Consider the following 23,177-nt stretch of genomic DNA (forward strand, 5'->3'; position numbering starts at 1 on the left):
AGATCTTATGGATTCACAAGTATATTCTATTAAGTATTCAAAGAATAATTCTAAAATTTAATAAACTGTCTATAAAAATGATAAAAGAAGGAATCCAAATTCCTTCAGTGACAGATATGGCCTTGATATGCAAAACAAGCAAAATCAAACAGAAAAAGAAAACTCTATAGGCCAACATCCCTATGAACACTGATGCAAATATTTTAAAATAAAACATTATCAAAAAGTTTTTAAAAATCACAAAGACCATATACTACAGAGTGGATTTTTAACAGAACTATAAGTTTGCTTTAATTAGGAAAACTATGAACTTAAGATATTAAAATCAGCAAAAATCATATAGTGTCAAAAGATAAAGAAAAATATTTGGATAAAATGCAATGTTGATTTTTGTTAAAAATTTAGATAAGAATAATCCTTAAAATGATAAATAGCATATATATAAAGCCAAAATTGTCATTATATGAAATGGATATAAACTAGAATTGTTTCCAATTAAAACAGCGGTGAAAGAAAACCATTGTCAGTACTTCTATTTGATATGTGACTAGAAATGCTATCTATGTGAAATGGACAAGAATAAGAAATTAAGGGAATTAGTATATGGGATATTATCAAAAAATTATCTGAAACAATAACCTCAAGCAACCTTAGCAGATATGAAATCCATGCAAATTATCACTATTTCAATATAACACAAATAAAGCATGGCAGGTAGAGATAGAAAGAAAAATTCCATTCAAAGTAATATATACAGAATATATACAATACTTAGGGGTCTAGCTACCAAAATACATAAAAGAATTATGTAAATAACACATATAAACTACTTACAGAAATAGAATAGTAAATAATTGGAAAAATGTTAATTGTTCATAGAAAGAATGAATCAATATAATAAAAATGATAAAACAACTTATGTTTATTTATTTCATAACTTACTAATCAAACAACCCAAATTTACTTTATAAATCTAAAAAAGAATTCTTATGGAGTCAAAAAAATTTGAGTCTCATGGGAAATAATGAAAAGAAATGTGAATGAAAAGCATTTAGCAATAACTACAAAGCAGTGATTTTAAAAATAATTTAATACTAGTTAAAAAAAATAGATCAAACTGGCAAAAAGATTAGGTATACAACATGCAGAAGCATATTTGATAAAGACAGACTCCAGTTATCAAGATAAGGACTCAATATTTGACAAAAATGTCTGGGAAAATTGGACAGTAGTATGGGAGAAATTAGATTTTAAGCAAAAGTTAACAACTTACACCAAGATAAGATTTAAATTGATACATGAGTTTATATATGAAAAATTAAATCACAAACACATTAGAGAAACATGGAAAAAAATTACCTATCACATCTAAAGGATAAAAGAAAAATCTATAACCCAATAAGGAATATAGGGACCACAGAAAATAAAATGGATAATTTAATTACAGGAATACTAAAAAGTTTCTACACAAATTAAGATATAATTAAAAAGGAAGCAATTATCTCAGAAAAGATCATTGCATCAAGTTTCTGTGCTAAAAATATCATTTTCAAAATAAAGAAATATTCACATTTATAAGATCAACTATTCCCTATTCATAGTCAAAAGATATGAACAGACAGTTCTCAAGGGAAAAGACCAAGGCTATTTAGTCATATGAATAAATGTCAAAACATTACTAACTAGAGAAATGAAATTAAAGAAAAACAATTCTGAGATTGTACCTCACATCCATCAGATTGACAAAGATGATAAAAAAGGAAAATTATAAATGCTGGAGGGGCTATAAGAAAATAGATTAAGTTGTTTCATTTGTGAATGGGTACAACAATCCTGGAAAGCAAACTGGAATTATACAAAAAAAGTCGCAAAACAGTATGTGCTCTTGACCTAGTTCTAACTCTGCTAGGATTATAATCCAAAGGCATCAAGAAAGAGGAGGAAGTCCTAGACATACAAAAACTTTTATAGCAACTCTTTGTGGTAGGGAAAAGTGGGAAGCTAAAGGGAGGTCCATCAATGGACAAATGTCTGAAAGTTATGGCATGTTAATATGATGGAATACTATTGTTCTATAAGAAATAAGGAAATGGGATTATTTCTAAGACATACAATAAAGATAGCAAGGCAAAGTGAAGCATGTTGAATCAGAACAATTTATACTATAATATCATAAAATTATGTTTTAAAGACTTTTATAAACTGATAAATGAAATAAGCAGAACCAGAACAACTTAATTAATCGAAATGCTGCAAGGACAAAAACTTTAAAAGCTGTAAGAACGATGACCATCACGTCAATACCACCAATACTATCCATGAATCCAGAGGATTAAAGATAAAATATTCTAACTACTTATCTATATTTTGTCAGAGAGATAGATTAGGGATATCGATTAAGGGTATTGAATAAAACATATAAATATAAAATATCAATGCAACAGAATATGTGATTATAATACATAAATGTAATATATATGCACACATACATATGTACATATTCTATATATGTTATAATTTGTGAGGTACATCTTGCTCAGCTGTACATATTTATTACAAGGAATATTTTTTTTTATATTCTCATTTTCTCAATGGTTTAGGGAGATTGGAAAGAGAAAAAATGGATTCATTAAAAAAAAAGAATTGGAGGTCGCTATTACAAATGTGGGATGTTAGATGATGTCTTATAGTTAATTTTGCTCAATTGTTTTTCTCTATCACGAGATCTCTCAAGGAATGGGAGAGTAATGTGAAAATGTATCAAACTTTTAAAATTTTTTAAAAAAAGTGTTAGTTCCCACAATGGCTCCTATGTCTTTCAATTTCACCTCCAAACATAGTCCCACAAATAGGAGGCTGCAAATAGTCCCTAAAGAAGGTGGAAATGAAAAGTTCCTCTTCCTTCTTACTCTTGAGATTTTAGGCTGTGGTGGCAAAGGCAAAACGGTGTGCCTAAAGCAGAAGCTCCCAACTGGAGGTGGAGGGCACCATTGCTCTCAGGAAGGTATTAAAAGCTCCAAGCTAAAAAGTTTAGTTTAACTGCACCCTGCAGCCCTTTTGAGAAAAATAGGCCTATGTGCTATGGAGGGAGGGAGTTTCCAGGCACTGGATGCTATAGTATGTGCACCCCGAGATAAGGCTGCAACTCTGACTGCAGCAGCTCTCAGCAGGTGTAGAGGGCCACCCAGACAACAAGGTGGATGGAGGGGTTTGTTCTACTTGTCTGCCATGACACTTTTTTTTTCCCCCCAGAGTTGCTCCTTGGACTGTTTCCCAGAACTGCATAAATCAGAAAATATACTTTGAGAAACAGTGTTTTAGACCTGGAGCTCTATAACAGGTGGACAAATTTTTTTTTTTTCTAACAGGTTTAAAAATAAGTATTAAACATGGTTATATGTAGAATTTCTGTATATTCACATTTTATTCAATTGTATTTATGCAAACCTAATAACAGCAGAGTAAATAATATTTTGATAAGTATTTAACAACTGGCATTTGCAAAGGATTTTTAAGGTATAAAGTATTTTACATATATCACCTCATTCAAGCTAACTACCAGTGGATAAGGTTGGAACTATAGATATTACCCCCATCTTACAAATGAGGAGCCGGAGGCTCAGGGAGGCTAAAAAATTTATCATTAATCATCTAGCTAATAAATGTCAAAGGAAAAATCCAGGTCTTTTTGACTCCATGTACAGGCAGACTTCTCACCAATGCCCCATGCCACACAGATGTCTAAATATGTAGCATTAAATGTGTGTGTGTGTATATATATATATATATATATATATATATAATATATATGTATGTATTTCTGATCATACACGTGCTTTAATTTTTTAAAAACATTTTTTAATGAATCATGTTGGAAGAGAAAAATCAGAACAAAGGGAAAAATCACGAGAGGAAAAAAAAAAGAAAAAGAAAAAAATGAATATGGCATTTGCTGATTTACTTTCACTCTCCATAGCTCTCTGGATGCAGATGGAGTTTTTTCTATACAAAGTTTATAGGGAAAGATGTAGCATTTTAAAAGAATAGTATCCTAAATAGGGCTTCATCTGCAGCAATGAACTAAAGCAAGATCATAAAGGAAACAAAAAAGGAATTAAAAAAAACCACAGTATCATAAAGCTGAAAGTTTGGCTTTTATCTATACCTCTTACACTTGTACCTGAGGAATTCAGTTTGTCCTAATTGCCTGGCCAAGTGATGAGAGTAAACAGTTCTTTTAATTCATTGGCTCAGTACAAAATGAAGCTGTCACTGCCTTGTGCAATCTAAGAACAAAGCTCTTGCTTTGTCAGTGTTGTCTAAAATGTTTAGAAGTAGCTGACACTAGACATGGAAAACAGCATGTGGGAGGATGGGGGTCTACTATATTGTTTTCCTCTATAAATACTTTTCCTAACATCTGGAAGTTTTCAAAGTTCAAGTTTTCAAAGTTAACAGATTCTTAGCCCTTTAATTGCACTACACGTTTAAACTATTCCTCATATATTTTCTCCAAAGTTTTTGAAGTTTTTCCATTGTACATAGAATATAATATTTGTTGAAAGAACCATCCCCATCTAAGGACTAATATAGCCATTTCATCCAATTTGAAGATGGATAACTATAGAAAATATTTGAAAAATGTTTATTTTATTGAATTCAAATTATTCTTTATTAACTGCTGACTGTGCAGTTAAAGACAAAGAATTTAGCAGGAGTGATGTTGGAGCCAGTTCAAATTATCTTGAGAGAGCTTGTAGTTAAATTTTCGGTATAAACATTTATAACAGATATTGACAACTATAAATTAGGGCTTGATTTTATTGTTAATTGTCTAGACTTAAGAAAGTGATGGAGAAAATTTAGATTAAACTTAAAAGTGTGTTCTGGTATATTCCTCTCATCTCCTCTCACTCACTGAGCTGGGTGGTAAATAGTTACCAGCATAATCTTGGCTATGAGGAATAACAGGAGAAAATAAGTCATTTTTCTCAAGGTATTTACCTTTTAAGTATATGATATATACTTCCAAATAATGAAGTGGATTTATGATACTATGAAAACAGATGTTCCCTCCAAGAATTCAGAGTGTGACCTACCTGTGCCTAGTTTGCTTATGGCTCCTTTCGTTCATATTTTCCTATAAATTCTTCACCGGGGCACCACCTCCTGAGCTGGGGCCTTCCTTCCTTTCTTTTGATGTTGTGAATATACCACTGGAGGTCATGGACTGTCCACCAATTATGTCTCCTACTCAACAAATAATCAGCTCATCATCTTTTTTAACCATGTATTTTTTTGATGACATGCTTTATCCCAGTTATAATTTATTATTTGTACTGATAGTTCATAATTTTTTGGATTGCAGTTTGCCTGCCTCCATTATTTGCTTCTCCATTGCCCTTTTGATTAATGATGATTTTTTTCTTCTTAATTCTTCAGAAATTAATATTACATGTCTTGCAGCTATCCAACACTGGTAGATGATTACAATTAAAAAGATAAATCTTTGTTTCAGGGAAAAGTTACTTTTTTTTCCTTAAATTTGTTTTTTCCCCAACTACATGTAAAAACAATTTTTAACATTTTAAAATTGAGTTTCAAATTCTCTCCTTCTTGACCTCTTACTTTTTCTCCTTGAGAAAGCAAGTAATTTTAGATTATACATGTGTAGTCATGTAAAATATTTTTGTGTCAGCCATGTTGCAAAAGAAAATACAAACCAAACCAAAAAAAAAAAAGAAAAAGAAAAATTAAAAAGTATGTTTTGGTCTATATTCAGGCTCCATCAATTCTTTCTCTAGAGGCAAATAGCATTTTTCCCCATAAGATTTTTGGAATTGTCTTGGATCATTGTATTGCTGAGAAAAGCTAAGCCATTCACAGTTGATCATTATACAATATTCCTGTTACTGTATACAGTGTACTGGTTCTACTCACTTTACTTTGCATTAGTTCATAGAAATCTTTCCAATTTTTTTTATGAAAATATGTTGCTCATCATTTCTTATAGCATAATAATATCCCATCATGACTTCAGAAAGGCCTGGAGAGACTTACATGAACTGAAGTTAAGTGGAGTAGAACAAAGAGAACACTATACATGGCAACAGCGAGATTATACAATGATCAGTTCTGATGGACATGGCTGTTTTAAACAATGAGATGATCCAGATCAGTTCCAATCATCTTGTATTTGAGACAGTCATCTGCACCCAGAGAATGGACTGTGGGAAATGAATGTGGATCATAACATAGGATTTTCACCTTTGTTTTTGTTATTGTTTACTTTTTTCTCATTTTGATCTATTTTTCTTGTGCAGTGTATAATTGTGGAAATGTATAGAAGAATTGCATGTGTTTAACATATATTGGATCACTTGCTGTCTAGAAGAGGTAGTGGGGGAAAGGAGGGAGTAAAATTTGGAACATGGTTTTTCAAGGGTGAATATTGAAAACTATCTTTGCATATATGTTGAAAATAAAAAGCTATTATTTTAAAAAAGACAAAAAAATAATGGTAGACAGAAAATAGCATATTCCATCACAATCATATACATCATTACTTGTTTATTTAGTCATTCCCCAAGTGATGGGCATTCCCTCAATTTCCAATTCCTTGCCACTATAAAAAGAACTGCTACAAATATTTTTGTACATATAGGTCCTTTTCCTTTTCTTCATTTTCTCTGGGGTAGAGCCCTAGTAGTGTTATTGCTGGGTTAAAGGGAAAACAGTTTCATAGAATTGTGAGAATAGTTCCAAATTCCTTTCCAGAATGGTTGAATCGGTTCACAAGTCCACCAACAGTGGTTGGTTAGTATTCCAATCTTTTTCATATCCTCAAGGACATTTGTCATATTTTTCTTGTTATATTAGCCAATCTGATAAGAGATGGTATCTTAGAATTATAATCAATAGTGATTTAGAACATTTTTTCACATAACTACAGATAGCTTTGATTTCTTTTCCTGAAAACTGCTTGTCTATATTCTTTTTATCAATTGAGGAATGACTCAGATTCTTATAAATGTGACTCAGTTCTTTGTATATTGAGAAATGAGACCATTATCAGAGAAACTTGATGTAAAATTTCCCTCTCTCCCACTTTGATGCTTTTCTTATAGTCTTGGCTGCATTGTATTTATTTGTATAAAACCTTTGATTTAATGTAATCAAAATTATTCATTTTACTTCCTGTAATGCTATCTCTTTTTGTCATTAATGATTCTCTTTTCTGTAAATGTATCAGATAAGATATTCCATGCTTCCCTAATTTGCTTATGGTATTGCCAATTATGTCTAAATCATGTACCCATGTTGATCGTATCTTGATATATGTTCTAAGATATTGGTCTATACCTTGTTTCTACCAAATTGCTTTGCAATTTTCCCAGAAATTTTGGTCAAACAGTGAGGTTTTGTCTGAAAAACTTGGATCTCTGCATTTATGAACACCAAATTACCACAGTCATTCACTACTGTGAACCGAGAAATTATTTTGTTAAATAATAATTTATCTTTTCCCAAATACATAAAAGAATTTTTAACATTCATTTTTATTTTAAGTTCCAAATTTTCTCTCAGTCTTCGTCTCCTCCCCTCCCCTCATCTGAGACAGTAAGCAATTTGATAAGGGTTATATATAAATATATCCATTCATGAAAATCATATTACCATATTGTCATGATGAAGACACAGATCCAAAGGGGAAAAAAAAAAAGCACAAAAAATACAGAAAATGAAAAACATGCTTTGATCTGCATTCAGACTCCATCAATTCTTTCTCTGGGGTGGACAGCATTTTCATCATGAATCTTTTGAAACCATCTTGGATCATTATATTGATGAGAATAGCTAAGTCCCTCAAAATTGATCATCATACAGCATTGCTGTTCCTGTGTACACTATCATTCTGGTTCTGCTCATTTTACTTTGCATCAGAAATTATTTTTAAAAAATATTGTTTGTTCTAGTTAGCCAAGATCTATCTTCTAATCTTCCTCCCTCTTCAATTAAGAACATGAGAAAAACAAAGCCCATTACAAACATGCATAGTCAAGCAAAACAATCTCATTAGCCATGTCCAAAAAAACAATTTCTCATTTTGCAGTCTAAGATTTTCACTTCTGTCAGGAATATCATGTTTCATCATTAATTCTCTGGGTTAGTCTTATGCTGATAAGAGTTCATTACAATAGTATTCTATTACATTTATATGCCATAAGTTGTTCAACTTTTCCCCAATATATGAGTATCCTTTACTATTTTTGTTTGTCACCTCAAAAAGACCTATATTTTTGTATGTTGTTAGTTTGTTCCCACTCCCTTAATTTACACGTCCTTCCCTCTTTCCTCCTATTTTCCTCATGAGTAAAATGGGTTTTAGCACCCAACTCTGTGTGTGTGTTTGTGTGTGTGTGCATTTTTTGTATGTTCTTCCTTCTTTTGATCAATTCTGATGAGAATGAGATCAGGGTAAAAAAAAAAAAAAAAGATTTTTAATGAAATAGAGGATGTCCAAGCACTCTTGTTGAAAAGACTAAAGCTACAGAGAAATTTTGAAGTTTAAATGCAGATGTGAAGAAAAGTTTTAAAAAGTAAATACAAGGGGGGCACCAGTCCTGAAGTCTGGAGGACCTGAATTCAAATTTGGGCTCAGACACTTGACACTTCCTAACTATGTGACCCTGGGCAAGTCACTTAATCTCAATTGCCTCAGCAAAAAGAAAAAAAAAATAAACACAAATGGAGAGATTCACAAAGGGAGTCCAATTAAATAAGATCTTGGAATGGTTATGTTATGTCTTGATGACCTTAAGAAAAGAATGGAAAGAGAAGGGGGAAAAAATACATTGGTAGGAAAAGAAAAGGAAAATTAGGCACAAGTATCATACATAGTAAAAGTCCATAAGCAGACATCTATACAAACATGGAAAAGTTGAAGGAAGCAACTGATACTTAATAACTGATACATTCTTATCAGAACTGATCAAAAGAAGAAAGAATATACAAAAACACACATACACAGTTGGGTACTTTAATTTTGCTGCCTTGCAGTATTTTTTCTTGATTTTGCTTATGATTTTACTGGGAGCTTTCATTTTAAGCCTTCTGTCAGGAGGTAACTGGTGGATTTTTTCCCCCTATATCTGCTTTGCCTCCTGTTCTAAGATTGGAGCAGCTTTCTTTGAACTTGAAATAGGATGTTGAGGCTCTCCTTTGGGTTATAGCGTCTAATCTCTTTTCTTCTCTTTGATCTGTTTTCCAGGTCAGTTGTTGTTAGGAAGTATCTTACATTTTCTCCCATTTTTCAATCTTTGGACTTAAAAAAAAATTTCTTACTGTCCAATGAAGTCACTGGTTTTTATTTGATTTAAATTTTCAGAAAGTTTGTTGCTTGGGCGAAGTTTTATACCTCTGGTGCCATTATGCCAATTTCTATCTCCCCCACCCTCGCCCCAAACACTTTCATTGCCGTATAAAAACATTTAAAAGCTTCAAAAACTCCCCAAATCTTTTGCTTTATCTCTTCTAGGAATTCTGGGTGAATCTGTACCCAAGCTATGGGCCCTGTGGCATTGCCTGTATATGTTTTGGGAGTCCTTTTTCTGAATTTGTACCTTGAGCATCACTGCCAACAAAAAATGCTCATTATGTTTTTTTTTTTTTTGTTTGTTTGTTTGTACATTCTTCCCAGCCTGCTTCTTGATGCTTGATGATACAGCACTCTCATCTCTCAAAATTTTTTTCTCCATTTTTTTTTTCATTCTTTATCCTTTTTAGCCACATTTGAAAGAAGTCCTTCGACCTTAGTAGGACCTGTCAAAGCCTGTGTATTTCCTGCTCTAGCCTTCTAGTAATGGGTCGGCAGATATGGTGGTGCACGCTTGTGATCCCTTGCCACTGCAGTGCCAGGCCTGTTGGGTTATTTGTGTGTAGGAGTTCTGAGTTGCAGCAGAGCTAAAAGCCAACAGGACGTCTGTACAATGTGACAAAATCCAGGAATGGTGCCCAGAGCTGCCTATGAAGAGGCAAACTAGCCTAGGTCAGAAACTGAGCAGGTAAAAGTTTCTATAAAGAAAGTTGAGACCTGTGAGTAGACATACCCTGCAGCCAAGGGTAGTAGGGAGACTTAATTTAAGATCTTAGGGCCACCACGAGTACCAGACTGTGTCTTTTGTAAAGGGTGACTCTCCTTCAAACACCCCAGCCTCAAACTATGGCCCATGGGCCAGATGCAGCAGCTGAAGACATTTATCCCCCTCCCCCAGGGCTATGAAGTTTCTTTATTTAAAGGCCCACAAAACAAAGTTTCTGTTTTTATTATAGTCCTGCCCTCCAACAGTCTGAGGGACAGTGAACTGGCCCCCTATTTAAAAAGTTTGAGGACCCCTACCTAGACACTCAGTTCCTCAATCTCAATCTATTTACAATCATGAACTACTCCACCATCCCAACTCAGCCACACACAAAGATGTCTTGATCTTGCAATAACTAACAAATTTATCCTATCTGAGAGTTCTGAAATCCCCTTATCTACTGGTTTTTCACTATTCCCTCTTTTAAAAAAACAAAACAAAACAAATCTCTACTCTTCATCTATATTATGATCTCACATCACTAGATCCCTCAATTCTCTCCCAGGCCATTTCTTTTTCTCATCTTGACCTCTAGAACCAATTCAACTCTATAGTGTCCTCTCCTGAACTCACTAGTCATGCCCTTTGAAGCCTCGGCCTTCCATCCGGAGGATCAGTCCCCGGCTTGCCAAGAGACCTTTCAGGGTTGCTCACTCTTTTGGGAATCACCCTTCACCCAACTCTCACCTGTGGCTCCAAAGGCTGCCAAGTGCAGCAGCAGATGGGCTGACGATTGAGGGCTAACCAACAAGCCCCAATCTGCTGGTGAGTTTGAGAGATTCTGTCCCAGATACAGCAGACTTTGCGTCACCGACTGCCAATGGAGCCAGTCACCACCACTATACTGAGGATTTCAGAACCTCCTTCTCCTGTCCCAATCTCTCCCTGACCTCTAGCCTTTCCAACATCTCAAACAGGCTTTGGGCCTAGGAGCCATTCAGGATTCCTCACCTCTCTCAACCCCACAACCCCTCCCTGCCTGTCCCACATCCGACTATTGATTCCAACTTTGCACCATCCCTCTGATACTGTTGCCACTTTAATGCAGGCCCTTGCCTGCTTGTGCCTTGACTACTGAAAAAACCCTCTGGCCAGTCTACCAGCCTCCAGGCTCTTCCCTGGAGCTGGAGGAGGATCAGTCCCCGGCTTGCCGAGAGACCTTTCAGGGTTGCTCACTCTTTTGGGAATCACCCTTCACCCAACTCTCACCTGTGGCTCCAAAGGCTGCCAAGTGCAGCAGCAGATGGGCTGACGATTGAGGGCTAACCAACAAGCCCCAATCTGCTGGTGAGTTTGAGAGATTCTGTCCCAGATACAGCAGACTTTGTGTCACCGACTGCCAATTGTCAGTGTTTGTCCTGACACTGGTTGACTTGAGGAGAGTGAGGTCCACAACTGTGCACTCTGCCTTACTTAAGACTGGCCCATGAGCAACTCAGGACCCCATTTGTGGGTTACTGACTCTCTTCGAAGGGAGGACCATGTTAGGGCCCTTCCCCTTTTTCATTCTTTAGTGGCTTCTTATTTCTGCAGGACCAAAGACAAAATCCTATCTAGTTTTCAAAGCCCTTCATAGCTTAGCTCCCAGCCTCCTCCTCTTTTGCACCTTACTTCCCAGAGGTCTTCGGACCAAGACATTAAATCTTTGCATATTTTCTCAGGCTATTTCCCGTGTCTTTCTTGTGCTGAAGACACCTCTCCCATTAGCTTTTGATATTGTATACTGGGAACCTTTTTTTGGAGTTTTCCATGTGAGCCATAAGAAAAACTAAGGGGTAAAGGGGGAAGGTGAACTGGAGACCAAGGTGAAAAACTTTGAGCTAATGAATGATAAAGGGAGTCTCCTCTAGGGCTAAACATGAGCAAACTAACTGGTACAGAACAGGATAAATGAAAGCAACCTACATTTGGGCTAGTTTGGGCTACATAAAGAGGCAATTGCCCTTGTCCTCACCTGACTCAGATAAAACTCAGAGTCCCCACACTTGTTAGCCTAAAAGGCCTAGGCAGATCCCCCATGCTGCCCTCTGCAAGCATATCATGCTCAGAAGTTGAATCAAACCTCCAAGTTGGTTAGCACCAAAAGTACAGCTTGGTACATTCCTTACAAGTAAAAGTTAGGGGTGTAAGATCACTTTCACTTTCTCCATTTTGCTTTCATGTACTCAGCCCCAAAAGAAAAATTCAAGATCACCCAAAAAATGGCTAAGTGGTCCTATAATTTCACATCTGATTAAAAAAGTATTGTATGTCAAGTCTATACTATAAAATCTATTTCCAAATTTTTTTGATCATGGACGCTACCTCCATTAACAACAAACATAATTCCTATCAGTCTTTGCAAGTTTTATCAAATGGAAAAATAATGCACATTCACAAAATAAAATTCATTACTTGCCATTCCTGGTGAATCTCTTAAAAATCAATTAGGCTGGTCTGGGGAGAATGGCCTCATCACAAATGGCCAAAGGATATTAACTGGCCATCTAAGATGGCAAGCAATTTCATATAGGTTATATATCATGTAATCATATAAAATATAATTCCATATTAGTCATATTGTAAAAAGAAACACATCAAAAGGAAAAAAAATACCAAAAAAAAGTAAAAATATTGTGCTTCAATCCGCATTCAGATTCGATCAGTTTATGCACTGGCTGTGGATAACACTTAAGTCCTTTGGAACTGTCTTGGATCACTCTATTACTAAGAAGCACGAAGTCAATCATAATTAATCATTGTACAATGTTGCCTGATTCTGCTTACTTCATTTTGAATCATTCATGTAGGTCTTTCCAGTGTATTTTAAGAAAAACTTAAGAAATTTAATTTGATGCAAAATGAAATGAGAACAGGAGAAACAGAACACTGAATACAGTCACAGCATTTTTTTTTGAGGCATTAATAACTTTTTTAAAAAAAGCTCTCTAAACAATACATATACAAATTTTTTGAGGACAGGAACATGTTTTTATTAGCACTATGAAACTTGATCACATCCTATTTAATCTTAATAAATTGCCTATGGGGAGTTGCTTTAGTCAAAAAACAAACAAAAAAACACTGCTTAATGAAACTTGCATAGTGTAGTAGGGGAAAAAGCACTGAATTTGGAATCAAAGATATGGTTTGAATTGTGATATTGTCCCTTTTTATTTGTGTGACTTTGGACAAGAATAACAGCAACATTTTATGATGATCAACTATTAATGACTTAGCTCTTAGACAATTCCAAAGGACTTAATGAGGAAAAGCACTCTCCCCTTCCAGAGAAAGAACTGATAAAATCAATGAAGACTGAAGCATACTTTTTAAAAACTTATTTTTTCAACAACATTACTAACATGAAAATGTTTTGCATGACTACACATGTATTATCTATATAAAATTGCTTGTCTTCTGGAAGGAAGAGGGGAAAATGTGGAGCTCAAACTCTAAAAAAAATTGTTTAAAATTTTTCTTTACATGTAATTAAGAAAAAATAAAATTTTAACATTAAAAAGATATAGCCTCTTGTCAGCTCCCTACTTGAAATTTTTACTCCATGGTGCATCCTAACAGTCTTATTTGAAAGTGTGAAAAAGTTGAACCTTAAAAATTTTGGGACACACTATACCCAAGAAACTTAAGTGGTGACTCTCAGGGATGGTGCAAACCAACACTGGTCCTCATACTTTCAAAACATTCTCAATTAATTCAATCACTACCTAACATTCTCTTTTGTTTTTGGCTTTTTCTAGTAACTGTACAGAATTTAAGTTCCTAGAGAGGCGAGTTTAATAGATAGTATGATTTTTAATTGAACTAGTAAAAAGAAAAGCCTGATTACTTACAAAAACAAAACTTAAAGAGACATGATCATTAAACATGGAACCTTCTTCACATTAAGTTGTTTTGGTGTGTGTATTTTGATGTTTTTCAGTTGTACCCAACTCTTGTTATCTCTTTTGAGGTTTTCTTGGCAAAGATACTGGAATGGTCTGCCAGTTTCTTATTTAGCTCATTTTACAAATGAGTAAAATGAGGCAAACAAGAGTTAAGTGACAGCTAGTACCTCAAACTGAATTTGAACTTGGGTCTTCCTGAGTCCACACTTAGCACTCTATGCACTATGCCATGTAATTAATAAAAATATTATTAATAAAATGAAGCCTACTTGGTTGTCACAAACTTCATTTCTATAGCAGAGATTAAGAGAATAGATGTGTTTTAGCATGACAGAAGAGAGGGCATATATAATGATATGAAATATATTAGAATATTGATTTGGTTATTTTGGGGGCAAATAGCTGGGAGGGGAAGTATTATGGTCATTACTGTGTTTAGGAATGAAATATTTTTTTTAACTGAATGACTGGAAGTAAACTTATGGTAGGGTAGACATAGTTCTAGGACCTGGAAAAAAATCAGTGATAATGAAACCAATTTTCCTCCACTTCCTGAAACTCTATGAAACAGCCTTCTAGCAAATTGCAGTCAGACTAGTCCTTGGCCCAGTTTCCTTTAAGGAGCAGAGGGCCCCTCAGGTGGTGGTAAGAATGGATTTTTTTCCAGATCCATTCTCTCCTTTCCGATAGTCTCCTTACTCCTTCTCCCCACTCTCACTCCAATGTATGTCCCACTTATAAAAGGATAAAATCAGGACTACCTGCTGAGCCCAGTTCATAACTAGAAATTGTGTTGACACCAGGAATCTTTTTCCTCAAATCTCTTTCAATCTTACTTCCTATAGCCCTGAAATGCTATTAACAATGAGGAAATAGTTTCATCCAAATGGCTTAAAATGGAAATACCTGAATAAGGTAACAGGCAGACTAAAACTCATTCACTTTACAGTAGAATCTCTAAATCAATAGATACAAATGATTTAAAATCTTTTCTCAAAATCAGTTAGCATTTACTGCCTATGTATATATACAAAAAATGAAATAATTTCTATTTTCAAAAGGGTTCATACTCTAATCTAGAGACAAGTACACATAAACAAAATAAGGAGAATAAATACCAATAAGTACAAGATAGTCAAATATAAGTCAAAAATAATTTAGGAGGTAGCAGAAGGATGATAAGAGGAAGCTTCTGAAGAGGGAAATAAGAAAAAAGTAATGAACTTGACAATACTGCCTTAAGTGTATCCTGTTACCTTTAACTGCGCAGATAAATGAGCTGTCAGGAGGTATATTTTTGTCTTGCACATGTGTGAAGCTTAGGTAGAATGTTGCTGTTAGAACATAAGCTATAAGACATGTACTAAATAGTTTATTATTGTTTTAAAATAGTTAATTCTGAAAGGGCAACATACACAAATTAATCAATCACCTAGTTGCTTTTTAAGTTGCTTTCTACTCACATTAGTTCATTTTTTTTTACTTTCAAAAGGAATGCTCTTTAAAAATAAGAGAAAAACAGTTTTTCAAGAGAAACCTGCAAATATTCAGCAAATTTTCCAAAAACAAATCAGTGTTTATGGCTTTTTCCAGGGAGAAGGATGTTATTATTCTCCTCATTGGAGAGAGGAAACTGAGGCAGAAGTTGCCCAGGTTCATCCAGGACTCACCCTATCCACTGTTGTGAGAACTAGTGTCCTCTAAGTAAGAGAGTTCCTGCCCTCAAGCTCACATTTGGATAGATGGATAAACACATATATAGGAGGCATCCCTGAATGGATACTAGAGTCAGAAGATGAAATCTTGTCAAGGCAGAAAGGTCTGAGCTCAGAATAGGCAGACTGCAAAAATGAGTTAATTTGCTCCTTCAGGGAAAAGTGGGATAAGGGATGTGAGGATGGCCAGATGGTTAAGGAGATCTGGACGGGATGTAGAGTAGGGTTACTTAAGATACAGCTTTTGCAATCATAATCATGAAAAATTAGTATAATGACATAAACCACCTATTAAATTTGAGAGTACATAGTTTGTCAGACAGTTAAAAAATCAAGCGCTATGAGATCCACAAGGGGATTTTTTGGTGGAAGAGTAAAAACAGGGAGATTTTGAAGATTTAACCTGAGCAAAAGCAGAGGCAACTCTGGGGCAGGTAGATGGGTGAAATGTGAAAAATACAGTGATTTCAAACAAGATCTTTTATTTTTACTTGCAAAAAATGATACTTAATCAGAGCAGAGGCAGTGGAAATGGAGAGGACCAAGTAGAGACAAGAGACACTGCAGAGCTGGCACCAGTAGGACTTTCTTGAGTGCCTGAATGGTGGGAAGTGGAGAACATGAAGAACACCAAGGTTTCAAACATGGAATCCAGGTGGGTTCTAAGGACAGAAATAGCCAAGTCAGAAAAGTGGGGTAGATCTATGTAGAAAGATAATTGCTGACACGGTGAGGGGAAGGTGCTGACAGAATATCTGAACTGAGTCACGCAGTGGGTGGAACTACACAAGGTAGGTCAGACCTCAGAAGACCTGGATTCTGGCAAAATTAAGAAAAGCCCATCAATCACAGCCCAGGGATCCTAGAAGGTAAATTCGGCTGTGGCAGAGACTGTTTTGTTTTAAATTTATAGTCTCTAGACTTAGAGCAAGATATATCAGATGTGCCTAATGAGTGAATTTCAAAAGTGATAGCAACATAAAAGATCTGATGATGGAAAAAAGACCATTGAATTAAGTGATTAGCAAGTCACAGGAAACTTTAGAGAACTCAACTTTATTAAGGGAGTGGGGTTAGAAACCAGATTACAAAGGAGCAGGGTGAGGAATTGGAGGCATCAATTAGCAGAAAATTTTTGCAAGAAGTTTAGAAAGGGAAAGATAGGAGGATGGAATAGTATCCAAAGGAAAAGAAAAGAAAGAGTGCTTTTTAGTTTATTTCTTTTTGCACTGGGGAGATCCAAACATATCTGAAGGGGGGATAAAAATAAAGAAAACCAGAAAAAAAAATTTAACATCAAACAACTTTTAACTCTGTTCAATCCAATGACCAAACACAAATCAGAGGACCATGATGGAGCATGCTATCCATTTTCCAATAGGTAGACTCAAGATGGAGAAAAGGCCATTTTTGGACATGGCCAATTTGGTGATTTTACTAAACTATGAGTTTTTGTTACAAGGGTTCCCCCTTCCCCCCCCAACTGTGATGTGGGAGAGATTACTGAAGTACTTGCTTCTCCACCCCACTGCATACCAGGATTCAAAGAGTAACTCTTAAAGTTGACTTGCAGATTCATGGACAAGCTTTTGCTGTTACTGTCGCTCTAAAATATTAATGAATATGGTCATTGGGTTTTAGGTTCAGTCTCAAAAAAAGAAGAGGAAGAACTAAATGAGATACTTTGCGGAGCAAGATCCTGGAAGTAGCTCAAGAAAATGGCATTTACAATAAAGAGGATTAGTCTTAGTGACAATATCTTGTCTGTGATCAGAGTGGAGGAAAAAAAGAAATTTTGAGAAATGCAAGGAGGCAGCTGAGGGAGCTTACCTCAGATGGCCTCAATCTTCCCAGAAAAATGGAACAGCTAAGTCACCTGTGTTAATGGGGGGAGGAATGGGAGGGATAAATGAAGATGGGTATGGATTGCTCAATCTTCGACTGATCCATGAAAAGGTATACTCTTTATTTTATAAATAAAAAAAATTCAGAGAAGCGTAAATTATGTACCTTTGGGTCACACAATAAGTGCTAGACTAAGTGTCAACCCAAGATTTCCTGCCCTTAAATTCAATACTTTTTCCATTATGGGATCTTAAATTGTCCTTCTAGAGTATCCCCCCCCCCATCTTTTTTTTTTTTTTTGCAAACCAAGGCTGATTTGCTACAAAGCTGCTGCTCCTTCCCAGGATCTTCTGCCCTGCGGTTTTGTCTGCTAGATAAGAATCCCCTAGACTTTGGAACTGCCATGAATCTGCTCCTTCTTATACACATTGTCTCCCCTAATAGAATGAACCCAGTGGTAAAGAACTGGACAGTTAGCAAATTGAAATGCAAATCTGGTTTCAGACATCAACTGTGGGACTCTGGGCAAGACACTTTAACCTGTTTATTTCAATGTTCTCATCTGTAAAATGGGGATGATTGTTGTGAGAATGAAACGAAATATTTGCAAAGTGCCTAGCACATTGTAGGCACAGTATAAATGTTAGCTATTAGTGTTTAGTATAGGAATTAGTACTTAAATGTTTTTCCATTCCATTTCAAAAGTTGACCTAAGTAAAAGCTAAGTATTTTCTTTTGGAGAAAAATAACCATTGTACTTTTTAAAAGTGAGAAACTATCCATAGCTATTATGGACAACAGATTCCTATAATTTATAAGGACTATTTTGTGGAAATTACTGACATTTATGTGATACCTTACGTATTGTATAATTCATTATTAATAAAATCACAACTATTACATGATATCTTGTATAACACTGTATTATATAATACCTTACATTTTAGGCAAAACATTCTGTGGTGAGTTCAATGGTTATTCTCATTTTACAGATGAGGGAACTACTAACTGAGGGTCAGAAGTTAATGATCAGCCTATGGTCATGCAGCAAATAAGTGTCAGAAGCTAAAATGGAACTCAGATATTCTGGATTTCAGTCTAAGAACATCCTTTGTAAGCTCCGTAAGAGCAGAGAACTTTTTCATAGTAGTTGTCCAATAAATTCTTGCTGATTGATTTTCTTGGCCTAATTGGATTGGATAAAGTAGAAAAAGGTCCGAAATACAAAGACTAAATGCAATTAACTAAAAAATAATAGCTTGTAAGAAGCTAAGATATGCAACTCTTAAGAAAAGCAAAATATGGTAGTGAGTTTTCAATTGGTCTCTATGCAGCTAGGTGAATCACTGGACAGGGCATGGGACCTGGAGTGAGAACCCGAGTTCAAATCCATCTCAGACACTAAATTTAATTGCCTCAGTTTTTCCAACTATGAAGTGAGGATTATGAAAGCATCTAGCTGTCAGGTAAGCCTTAGACCGCCATACAAATCACACAGACATTAGCATTATTATTCCCTGGGTTTTTGCTAAGCCCCATGCAAAATATCCCTTTTTTATTTCGTCTCCCAGTACAGTATGTTCCAGTACCCCAAAACCTTCCACTCCGGACCTGCTTAACAAAATAGTTTTCAGATACATTTTCCACATCAAGGATATAAAGAAAAAGGCAAAAACCCCACCAATCCTGCTCCCCAACAAATCACAGAAAATCCTCTTCCTTACTCTGAAAAAAAAAGCTCAGTACTGAGGGTTCGAAATACAATCTTAACACTACGAACAATTCACATACAATTCCAAATTGGATTTTATTTTTTCTGGAAATATACATCTAAAAAAGGAGGGGAAATGAATGCAAATAAGTAAGACAAAGGGATTGGAAGAAGATGAGGAGAGTGAAGCAGAGTTCTAAAGAGCAGAGAATGGGGAGGAAAGGCGGCTCCGGCAGGGTAGACCCCAGGCCCCGGGGGAAGGAGACCGGGATTCGGGAATCGACGCCCGACACCTCCCGAGGTCAATCTCCAGCGGGCCTTCCCCTTCATCCCTGCGTCCCATTTACCGGCCTAGGCTTTCCTCCACTAATACCATGGCGGCCCCGGGCCCACAAAGACTGGTCTTAGTCTTGGATGACCCAACCCTGATCTCAGGTTTTTCACTGAGATCTGGAGGCCGGGGTGGGGCTCTCTACTATAAGGGGGATGAGAAAAGGGCTTCCCTTTCCCGGACAGAAATGCCCTCCCGGTCCTCGGGCTGACCGAGGCCCGCATCCCCCACCCCCACGAAGCAGAGGCCTGCTCCGGCCCGCTAGCCCGCGCCGAACCCCAGGCACCCACCAGCCCCTTCTCCGAGAGCAGCCGCCTCCGCGGCGAGAAGCCGGTGCCGAATTTCGGGCCGCACCATTTCCCCAGCAGCTTAGGTTTCCTTCGGGCACACGCGGAACCCAGCCTGGGGCCTCAGGAGCAGACCAAGGAGGCAGGCGAAGAGGAGAGAAAGGAAGAGAGGCGGAGAAAACAGAACGTATGCGTGAGGAGGGAGCGGCGGAACCGGAAGAAGCCGACGGATCGCGAAGAGGAAAGTGAGTTCTTAGAGGAAGAGGAAGGCCGGAGAAAGCCGAAGTGTCCCGAGATCTGCGTTCGGGAACGGGGAAGGGAGGGGAGACGCAGGAAGCGCTAGGGGGAGGAGGGGTTCGGCGGAAACTGCCGATGTTTTCCGAAGGCGGTGGCGTCCGAGTTGCCCGGATGTAGTTGGAGGAGCGGTAGCAGCGGCGGCGGCGGCACTAACAGCGGCGGCGGCGGCGGCGGCGGCGGGAGGAGGAGGAGGCGGCAGCGGCGACGGCGACGGCGGGGGGAGGAGGTGGAGGAGGAAGAGGAGGAGGAGGAGGAGGAGGTGGTGGAAGAGGAGGTGGAGGAGGAGGGGGCGGCGGAGGAGGAGCAGGAGGAGGAGAAGGCGGAGGAAGCCGTCGCTCTCCGCTGGGCCAAGCCGGTCGCGTCTTCTTTCTCCCCCCCTCCCCCCGGTTCGCCGCTGCCGCGGTGTAGTTGGCGCCGCTGCCCCCGCCGAGAGCGAGCGGGCGAGCGAGAGACGGACGGAGCGGGCGAGCGAGCGAGCGAGCGTGCGAGAGCGAGCGTGTGCGCGGTGCCGGGGGAGGGACATGGCCCGAGAGCGCCGGCGCCAGTAACGGAGCGGCGCTGAGACCCGCTGAGGGGGTGCTGGCCGCCGCCGCCGCCGCTGCCCGTCCGCCCGCCCGCCCGCCCGCCTCCCGCCTCCCGCGGCCCCTCTCCCCCCCTCCCCGACACACACACACAGGCCGGGCATTGATGGTAATGTATGCGAGGAAACAGCAGAGACTCAGTGATGGGTAAATCCTCTCTCTCTCTATGTCTATGTCTCTGGCCGGGCTGGGGCCGGGGCCGGGGCCGCGCCGGGCCGCGCCGGGGGCGGCGGCGGCGGGCGGGGGGGGGAGGGGGGATGTTCCTCCTTATCTAGCTCGGGCACAGCCGCCATTTTTGTTGTTAACCCCGATCCGGGCCGGCCTGCGCCGAGGCGGCGGGGGCGGCCGCGGGCCTGGCGGGGCCGCCGGGACCCCTCGGCGCCGCCGCCCCGCGCCCGTGCGGGTGGCCCGGGCCTGAGGGCGCCTTGTCTCGGGCTTCGGGTGGCCGGGGATCGGGGAATGGGGGGGTGGATTTTTTCTCTTCTCCTCTCTCTCGCTGGGTGCTAATGTCGCTGTCTGTCTTCCTGTTTTTCAGCTGTCACGACCGGAGGGGGGACTCGCAGCCCTACCAGGTACCAGCCGAGTCCTAGGGGAGGGGACGGCCGGGGAAGGCGGAGGGGCCGGCGGGAGGAGGGAGGGACTGGTTACTTCTACTCGAGCTTAGGCTTCAGCCGGCGGCACAGGCCCTGCGGGGCAACGAACCCCAAAGCAGTCCCCCGGAACCCGGCCAAAGCCGGCCCAGGCTTCCCTTGAGGCCGGCCCTGGGCTGGGCCAGGGCGCCAGGAGCCTGGGCCGCTCCCAGGCTCGCGCTTTGGCTGAGAGGCCCGGGGCGCACGGCGACTTCCCGAGGCCTCGGTGCTTTCAGTATCGGGGCGAGTGCAGCCGCCTGCTGAAGCGAGAGGAGCCCCACGAGAGTGGCTCTGCTGGAGAGCTCTCTGGATTGCTCCGGGCAGCCCCTGGGGGCATGACAGCTGTCAGAGGGCACTGGGGCTTCGGGAAAGAGCTGATCCCTGGGCAGTCACCTTTCTGGCCCCTGCCAGCTTCCTGTACCTCAAGCCACGATCTCTTTGGGCTCCCTTGTAGGTAGTGCAATGGAGTGCTTGCCGGAGAGGTGTCAGAGGACAGGCAGGTCAGGCCTCTCCTGGTGTGATAGGACCTGGTGCATTCTCTTAGAAAGGCAATACTTTCTCAAACTTACTCTTGCATTTCAGTTTATCTTTAGAATTAAATATTTAATAACTTAGGGTCCCAGAGTTAGAAATGGGCTTTAGGTCATTTGTCCAAATTTTCTGTTTTTGCATGTATAAAGGTGTGGTGAAAGAGCTTCTTTTAAATGAAATCTATTATTGTCTGTTTTGATAGCTATGTAAAATTTTAGGGCAGAAATGGATGACCTAGTACTCAGCTGTTGATTTCTTATGCTTTAGCAGTTCTTAAAACTGTACTGACAACTAAAATGAACAAATAGTTTGGGGAATATAGACAAGAGAGACTCACCATTGAACAGTTTTAAAAAAATTGCTGAATAGTATAATCTGGGGCTTTGGGTTCATATTCCAGTGTTGCTCCTTATTACTTGTGTGGCAGCTGTAGGTCACTTCAACTATCCTGAACTTTTCCTCATTTCTAAAATGAAGTGTTGTCTCTATATAATCTTTGAGTACCTGGCTCTAACTCCTATGATGTTATAAGGTCATTCTTCTTCCTACCTCGTTCTTTCCAAAAAAGGTTTGTTAACGCATTATGCCCCAAGATCTTTTCAAGCAGCAACTCTAAAATACTCTCTGGAATGATATATGTATATGTATGTGTGTGTGTGTGTACACACACATATTTAGAATCATTGCTATTTAGAGACATTGAGCTATTGAATCATGTTTAACTTAAACTGGTTTTGTTGATGTGAAGTCATGGAAGTTAGTGAAACAGATTTCATGTTATAATTAAGGAGTCAAATTAAAAGTCTGTTTTTCTTTGTATGATTTTTACAGGCTCTTAAATATTCATCAAAGAGTCACCCCAGTAGTGGCGATCACCGACATGAAAAGATGCGAGACACCACAGATCCTTCACCACCAAATAAAATGTTGCGACGATCTGATAGTCCTGAAAACAAATATAGTGACAGCACAGGTCACAGTAAAGCAAAAAGCGTGCATACTCACAGAGTTAGAGAGAGAGATGGTGGTAAGTAGTTTCACTTGCAAAAATTTTGTACTAATTGAAGTTTTTTCAGTATGGTTGGTCAGTCAATCAATTTATGAAGAAGTGAATAGAATTACTTTTTTCTTGGTGAACCCTGCCAATTTATCTTGTCAGTGTTTTTGTTTTTATCAAAATATTTTGATCCCTTAATTTACCTGGAAGAATAATGTACATTT

General features: G+C 38.7%; 1 protein-coding gene across 6 annotated transcripts in view; it reads left to right on the plus strand.

Moving 5' to 3' along the window:
* The first annotated feature begins 20,828 nt into the window (after positions 1-20,828).
* Positions 20,829-23,177, plus strand: part of WAC (WW domain containing adaptor with coiled-coil) — a 114,656-nt gene continuing 112,307 nt past the window's right edge. For 5 of the 6 annotated variants that reach the window (XM_052000269.1, XM_052000273.1, XM_052000271.1 and 2 more), the window contains exons 1-3: positions 20,851-20,943; positions 21,332-21,368; positions 22,788-22,983. In XM_052000269.1, coding sequence (XP_051856229.1) covers positions 20,903-20,943; positions 21,332-21,368; positions 22,788-22,983 — 274 coding nt within the window. In that variant the 5' untranslated portion in view covers positions 20,851-20,902. Of the gene's footprint in view, positions 20,944-21,331; positions 21,369-22,787; positions 22,984-23,177 lie in introns of all 6 variants that reach the window. The other variant, XM_052000270.1, reaches the window with a different exon arrangement.

This window comes from Antechinus flavipes, chromosome 5, assembly GCF_016432865.1.
Source record: "Antechinus flavipes isolate AdamAnt ecotype Samford, QLD, Australia chromosome 5, AdamAnt_v2, whole genome shotgun sequence".
Lineage (NCBI taxonomy): Eukaryota > Metazoa > Chordata > Mammalia > Dasyuromorphia > Dasyuridae > Antechinus > Antechinus flavipes.